This window comes from Schistosoma mansoni, chromosome W (genome assembly GCF_000237925.1).
Source record: "Schistosoma mansoni strain Puerto Rico chromosome W, complete genome".
In the NCBI taxonomy this organism is placed as follows: Eukaryota; Metazoa; Platyhelminthes; class Trematoda; order Strigeidida; family Schistosomatidae; genus Schistosoma; species Schistosoma mansoni.
In genome coordinates, this window is record NC_031502.1 from 53,764,899 (window position 1) to 53,773,473 (window position 8,575).

Genomic DNA, 8,575 nt, shown 5'->3' on the forward strand with positions numbered 1-8,575 from the left:
TCTTCGTTCACCACAGTACTATGTATAGTATTTAAAAGGAATGAATCAGCTTTGTCTTGTGAATAAACTGTAAAATGGGGAATAAAGTTTCAATTATAACATTATCCAAGGTTAAATAATGGATCTAATTCAATTTGAAGTGCTTTGAATTATCCCGTTGTTAACATTTTCCACTGAAGTTTGATTAATCTTGGTTTCTATACGTGTTGTATAAGTGAATGGCTATCTGGATTCAGCAGCTAAGTGAATAACGCGATTTTGTTTTAAGTGGAAGATTTCGGGCTTGAGCTTTGGAGTGAATATCAATTCTGGGAGGCAGATACATCCATTAGATTAGTCATAAATAGGACCAATTGGACGTTCTGGATTACACTGCTGGCCACCATCCATGTTAGAAAATAATGTTCAGTCAATGAAGTTTATTTTTGTTCAGTTACAAAAATTAATTAAATCTGGTTCTAAAAATACAAAAACTAGAAGCTAACACAACGGGTTATTGTTTTAGATGTAAACTTACAAAGTGGTAAATGTCCTGTAATATCAACAGTAAGTAAATAGTTAGTTGATTCTTGAACCTGTTTATTGTTAACTCAAGCAAAGTTTGATTAGGAATGAATGTACCTTTCAAACATAGATTTAACGTTGACGAATTCATCAAAGTATACATGATTTATTTCATTATGTAGAATTAGATAACTCAATTTTGAAGATCATTCTATGCCCATTGCATCAGGTATCTTAGATTTTAAACATTGTTTAAAATATAATATACCTACATTTCATGAACATAATAAAAATATTGTCCAGTCAATATTTAATTAGGTCATTAATCTAATATTAATTATTTGTTTTCAGTTTTATGAAAACAGTAACGACAAATGAGTTCGAAACTAACTTCCTCATCAACTGGACCATCTATTTCTTAAGTAATGTTTCTCGTGTGTGACAATATTTTGATCAGGCAAAAAAGGAGTTCACAGCAATTATTATAATTTGCCTCAGTCTCAATCTGAATCGAGAGAAGAAAGTTCCTTTTCTAGCAGACTTCCTCTACCATATATTACATCGAAAGATAACATCATCAGGGTAGTCTGCGCAAGGACTAAAAGTAAACTGATTATCGCAATTACAAATAAAGGAACTTCTTAGTAGTCCCATTTATTGTAACCGCTCAATTACCATGTTTTCTCCAAAATCCTCTGTGAACCGATTGTACATGAGCATCAGGTACTGAAATTGGCGCTGTGACCTTGAAATCCCTCAGACGCTTCTGATTGGCTCGTTCACAAATTATAGTCTCGCCATATTATTATGTGTTCATCGACTTGTCTAACTGGTTTTCCTGAAAAATTTCTTTAACATATTTCACTGGAAAAAATTATAAACTAAAATGAACTTATTTTAATATTAAAGTGTACACTGCTTCTAAACAACTTTAGTAAATGAAATGATGAGGTAAATAACAACTGCAATAAGACTTTTCTGATACATGCTGATGCAAAAGGATTGGGATTCATGATACAAAATAATATATTCGATATCTCCTGGGTTAAACAAAAGAAAAAGATAGTTTAATTGCCTACTTAGTTTAAACTATTCTACAAGGATTCTTGAGTATTGGCTAGAAGATTCATTCTGATCATACAAGATTGTTGATGAGTACAATTACTGAGCATAAATATGTTCATTAGATTCGTAAACGGTTGGGAGAGTATATTACTTATAAGTAATATATTTTTTTTATTGTATTTGTTAGAGGTAAATGTTCTGTTTACCAGCAAAATGTTTGTAATGTTGAAAAATATGCATATAAATGTCTATATAGTCAAGGAAAACACTATCTACGCTAAACTAAGATACAGAACTTAAGCAAGTATAGACAAAATAATAAAATAACATTAATAGTACTGGTACATCAAGACTGGTACAAGTGAAGATGTATTCACTCCAAAACAAGACTATGACCCTGATCGAAAATACGCTCATTTATGTGTTGATTTGTATACACATATGATTAGTAATTCACAAAAGTCACAGAAACGAAAGTATAACTAATTCGCACTCTGCATATTATGCTGAATATAAGTATGTCATATCTTGAATAAAACATGATACTAAAATAAACCAACGTTATACTGAGTAAAATATCACACTGGAAACTAAACAAAATTCTACACAGAGTAATCGTGATAGTTATTTAAATTAAACAAACGGAAATAATGTTAATCAAGAATCACAATCCTGTCATATCACTGAGCAATATTCTTAAATGACAGCTCACGTATAATTGAGTTTGTTCACAATCCATTTGGTTAAGACCTTTTGTTAACTTATTGAACGGACTCACACATTCGTTAACTCGTTCATCCACTTGATCGATCGCTCGCTCTCTCACTCGCTTGCTTTTCGTTACCACTCTTTCATGTTTGCTTAACGTGTCTGTAATTTTGGCAATCTGTGCAGGGTTCAATAATAAACGTAATCAACGCTTCGTACTCGCCTTCTGATTTATACACCGTCGGGGAGTTACCTAGTAACGATTATCAGGACGAATAATATACGAAGTTTAAAGATAATATTGAATACCGACCAACACAATTAGATCTCTCAATGACATGCAGTTATTAAATTGAATTTTTAGTCCTAATTAATATTTTCTAAATAAACTTACAGTCTTAGAATATGTTTCTGATAGTTTTGGTAGTATATAGTCCTCTCTTATAATGATGATTACCAAAAAAATACCCAGTGATAAGAAGCTTATTTAAGCTGAATGAGATATCAATTCACAGATGCAAACAAAACATTTGTGAGAATGAAATTATGTATGCAGTCACTGTAATGTATAAAGATAAGACTGTTCATAATGGTTGATGATTGTATGGTTTGAAAAAAATTGGGAGATAAATAACTAGAAAGGATAATCTATTCAACATACATCCATCACAATGTGAATGTATATTTAAATGAAATTTACGAAAAGATATACACAATAGAGATTGGTTAAAGAACATTTTATCCTTAACAAAGACAGAAATTACTGATGTACTTATTCCTAATCAGTGTAGATAGGTTATATATAAATGAATATCTGGATAGTAGAACTTTAAATAAACATTGACTATTCTATGTTAAAACGTAATAAAATCTCATTCTTTATACAATGAACTATTTGAATTGTACATTACAGATTAATCATTTTAACACTTTGTATCTATGGTAATTATGAATTGTGGATGCGCACTGCTGAGGAGTCCCACTGTAGGGCGAAACGGTCGTCCAGTACTTCCAGGTTTTCCATGGTGGTCTAGCTTCAATCGACTCATGATCTCAACTATATGAAATTATTAAAATCTCCACAAAACCACCTTCTGATGATTAGGAATTTCCCATGATACTTTATTCATAATTATTACTGTTTAGATTATTCAATCTATAAATTAAAAATTCTTTCAAGTGAATTATTTATTCAAACAGAATGTAATTAACCAACCCTCCTTTACACGGTCTTAGGACCAACAGTAACTACCGAAGAGCTATAGGCGGAGTTAATTCACCAACATTACTAGTTTGCATTTTATCTAATTAATTGGAATACGAAATCGTTATATTTTTTTATTTTCTATGAATTTGTGGATGTTTATATTTTAAAAATTTTCATCCTGTATTAACATAAATGAATTAAGGGCTCAAACACAATGCCTTGAATGGGATTAAACAGAAGACGTACATGTTGTTCCCCAAGCACATTGCGTTTATGCCGCTTATTTAAAGTCACTAGTTTTGACTTTAAATAATCTGCAATATAAAGCATCCATTACTTGATGAAATGATAATGTTTCCTCTCTACTGTGGCTTGATTAATACCATAAATTATTTATGAAATCGCTTTTGAATATAGCTATCAGTAAAGGCATAATTAGAGTTTAATTTTAGTGACTAAATGAAGATCTTGAAACATTTAACACTAGTTGTTTTCACAAAATAATGCCAGCTAATTATTCCAAACATATATATTTTATTCATTTTGTATTGTTCATTTAAATCTTCCCATTGATATTTAGGACTATAATTGAATAGTCACTTATTGGCATATATACAACCTAATCGGATTGCCTCGATATTGCCTCAATTCACAAGCATTATAAGCAATGATGGAAGATTGATGTTCACTCTGGGGCGCAGGTGAATCCAGATGATGAGTCTCAAATAGGACGAGACTCGTGACCTGTACTCCACTGCTATCCATCTTCCATTTTTAAATATATATTTTATTCTATAAATTAAACCATAGAATCAGTAACTGTCTTTAAGTACATTTATACTATTATACATAATTTATATTAATATTGCTATATTTTGCCTTTTACATCTGAACTATATAAGTTTCAGAACAAAGTTAAAAGCATTATTTTTGTGGTATAGTCTACCGATTGTTACTAGGAAATAAGAATGGTCATTTCTCATTTACCGTCTTATAAACATAAAAATCCTCTCAGTTATATACACATATATTTTAATCTTTTAAAACGAATAGAATATTTCTAAACAATAATATGACTGACTATTTAATTATTCTATCAAAGATTAATTCATCAAATGAAAAATGAGCTGTATTCAGTAAACAGTTACGAAAATAGAGATCCAGTTGAAATGAACTATTTATAGATGAAAGTATGTATGTAATGTACTGGCTTTTGATATTATCTTTGTAAAGTTTTAAAGTGTTGACCTATCTCTATTACAATGTTAAACATCATTTTGTGTCTTTTAATTAGACATAGATAAAATGGATTTTAGCAAATTGTTACTTTCCAAATTTTTATCTTTGTTGTAGTTTTTCTTAAAGCTAAATAATTACCGAATAACCGCTTTGTTTGTAGTCTCAATGGTTCTGTAGTCAGATATAAATTTTTAATTAAGTTAAACATTATAAGTTCAGTGTTGATTAACTGAAAGTGGTATGATTTACAAAATGAAAATATAGAGACAAACCATAGACAAATAACATATCATAAAAAGCCATTTCAAAATGGCTCAAATGGTTGTGAACGGAATAGAAGAAGCTTTCGCTTAACGGGCTTCCGTGTCCAGTAGCGGTGGATCACCAATACCTCCAGGCAGGAACCTAGGTATATTAACGATAATAGAAGGGAAATAAATAAATTGGTAAATCATAATAATATGTTATCCTTAGTCCTTAAGAATAGGTCAAGTTTCCCTTTAAAGGACTCCTGAGAAGTCGCTTGGACTAGCTCAGACGGCAGCGAATTCCAACATTTGACAACTCTTACGGAGTAGAAGTTGTGTGTACAGTCTGTTCTGCTAAAATGGGTCTCCAGTTTCTGGGTGTTACCACAGAAAAGATAGACATTTATTCAATTCATAACTGACAAAATGAATTCAACTAAATTACTTTTTAGAAGAAACTATATATAAAAATGACCAGAATCAGGAAATGCAGATGATGACAATGAGACATTAATTAAACATTTTCTAGCAATTCTACATTTTCAAACAAATTTGTGCCATACAAATTAGTTTAATTCATAAGGAAGAGATAATTATAAATAAATTTAAAAAACCTAACAGTACGCATTTCCATAATGGACATGAAGTACTAGACTGTAGCTGTCACAGAAAACTATCATACAGACTATACTTCGCATAATAATAACGAGTTATTAGGTATACAAATGCCTTTCAATTAGGCAAACTCTTTAATCACAAACTAACTAAGGAGAAAATTTAAAACAACATTTCAGAATTAATTGTGTAATATATTTATCGGTAAACAGAAATCTGTTCGTTTAGTTTCTTATCCATATTTGCATTTAAAATTTTTTTCATGGAGCTCTCCAACTGTAATTCCTTTTCCTCTCTATCTATAGAAAAAGGCAGAAAATAAAACTTACTACCAATCAATATGGAACTACTTACCATTGCAATATCTAAAGAGGTGATAGGCTATAAGCCCTTTATTAAAATATCACGGTAATTTATGTAGCCTAAAAAGTCAAACCAAGTTGACATATATATATTAGATATTTTAACAGATCATCAATGATGATTACCAATTATTTTAATAGCTTACGTTTCGAGGGGATTTTGTAACAAAGACTTGAACTTATCAATAATTGGAAAAGGTAGGATTTTACAGATTTTTAATGACATTACCAATGAGAAGAGATGGATGAATGCTAGCAGTGCTTGCATCCCAGAATTGATGTTTACTTCGGAACCCGAACCCAGTACTATTCTCTTCGAACGTCATCGCGTTGTCTACTTAGCTACAAAATCCAGATCGCTACTACCTTGTGTAGTGGGGTGAAGTTTTAATTCATTTTTTTATTGTTTTTTTTTTGAATCTACACACTGATGTTTATGACTGTAATTAGTTAGTATCATTCGAGTTTGAGTCTCAAAGTGAACATAAGCCTTAGGATGCAGGTTCATCTAGCTGACGATTCTTAGACACGACGCAATGGGCGTCTTGAATTTCACTGCTAGCCACTATCCAGTTTTGCTTATAATGCTTCTGACTTCAGGTAATATCGAGGCAATCCGTACACAATTCAAATATGTCAAAAGTGATTGCAATCATGAACATCAATAGGAAGATTCAAACAAGCAGTATATATATATATATAGGTTAACACTGAGATTTTTTAAATTTGACTGAAATGTTACCAATTTCTTCAAACTGAAATAGGGCAAAAGAACATTTTAACTCGATCAAAAAGTTTGCACAATTTGAATCATTTTCTCACTTATTATAAAATGTTATCAGCGAATTACTATTGGTTCATTTTTATAAAATATTAACCAATAAGGTAAAATTATCATTCTGTCAAAATTTGATTGGTTAATTTCAGGATATTATCGTTCGTAAAAAAAAACAAAAAAAAACAAACCATTCCATTTGAATCCTTTTCAATGAAATGAATAATACACTTACATAATCAAGAAAACTTTAAAAATATTTTAATATTTTATTTCATTCAAACAAACTTTTATTTTAAATCCATTTAATCCTTTTTTAAAACCCCTCAAAAAAAATATACAAATAAAATGAATTTTGTTACTTACAATGATAATTGTACTATATACATTGCATATAATCAAAGTGAACTAGCATATACACCACCAATTTATATATTTTTAGTTATTTTAAGTCCTATAGCATTAATAATTAGTTGTTTATCATTAACTGTATTAACACGACCTCAAGCAATACGTTTAGGTTCAATGCGTATTAATTTAATCACATTAACAATATTTGAAGTATTATTAAATTCAATGATATTTTTAATATCATTATTTTATACTACTAATTTTCCAAATGATGAACAAAATTTATATAAAACTATCATACATATAACATGTTTTATATTTATTGGTGGTGCATTATGTTCAAGAAATTGGACTATAACATTAATATCATTAGCACGTTGTATAGCTATAACAAAACCAATGATAACACGTAAAACTTATTCACATTTATTTCAACCAAAATGGATGGCTATATTTACTATAAGTTGTATATTAACTGGATTTATATTAAGTGCATTAAGATTATTTGAAATGCATATTGATATATGTTTAAATCAAAATAATCGTATTCTATTGATACCAAATTCAGAATGGCGTATTGTAAAAGATTTATTTTTTACATTTCAATCAGCTATACCAATATTAATTGTTGTATTAACAACTATCATTATGTTAATTGCATTATTACGTCATAAATTACCAAATTTAAATCATCATAATGTATCAGATAGAATGACAAGACGCTTAGAAACAACTCATAATAATAATAATAAGACTGAGCATAATAGTATTAATAATACTGGTAATACTGTTAATAATACTACTACTAATAATATCATAAGTAATAATCGTGATTATTCATGTACATCAAAAAATGATTATACACATACAAGACAACAACAAATTTTATTAGAATATAAATTAAATGAACGTCGATTACATAATCAAGCTAGAGCTACACGTATGATTACATTATTAACAGTTGTATTTATATTATTTGAAGCACCAGTATTTTTTTGTGTAACATTTGAATATAAATTTGATCGTGTACAATTTGATTTAGTAACAAATGCATTAAAAAGTTTAGTTGTATTAGATTCATGTGCTAATGTAATTATATATTTAATAATGAGTAGACGTTTTCGACAAGAATCTGTAAGATTATGGAGATATGCAAGAAGACAAACAAGACAAGTATTAACGAATCAATCAGAGGTGATATTTTAAAAAGAAGGATCGTGATTCTGTGTTTTATCTCCTGACTATCAGTTAACTTAGGAATTCAATAAACAATAATTGTAAATATATACATATGTTGTACAATATATATCAGTCAAAAATGCAAGTGATGATGATGTAAAATATACTTACATTCAGATACCTTACTTGTTTATCGTTACTAATCAGCAACTAATGGAATAATATGAATGGAATTATATATTTTTTCAATTGTATCTTTAAATTTAACTTTCAATAATTAGAGAATATATTAAAAAATGAATCAAAGATAATCAAGTGAGCA

The 8,575-nt window shown here is 29.2% G+C and overlaps 1 protein-coding gene across 1 annotated transcript; it reads left to right on the forward strand.

The window, feature by feature from the left end:
* Window positions 1–7,071: 7,071 nt before the first annotated feature.
* Smp_204020 (uncharacterized protein) lies at window positions 7,072–8,280 on the forward strand (the record flags this gene model as incomplete). Its single annotated transcript, XM_018790162.1, has 1 exon — window positions 7,072–8,280. One exon carries the CDS (start codon window positions 7,072–7,074, stop codon window positions 8,278–8,280), a length of 1,209 nt encoding a protein of 402 aa, XP_018655533.1.
* Between the last annotated feature and the right edge of the window lie 295 nt (window positions 8,281–8,575).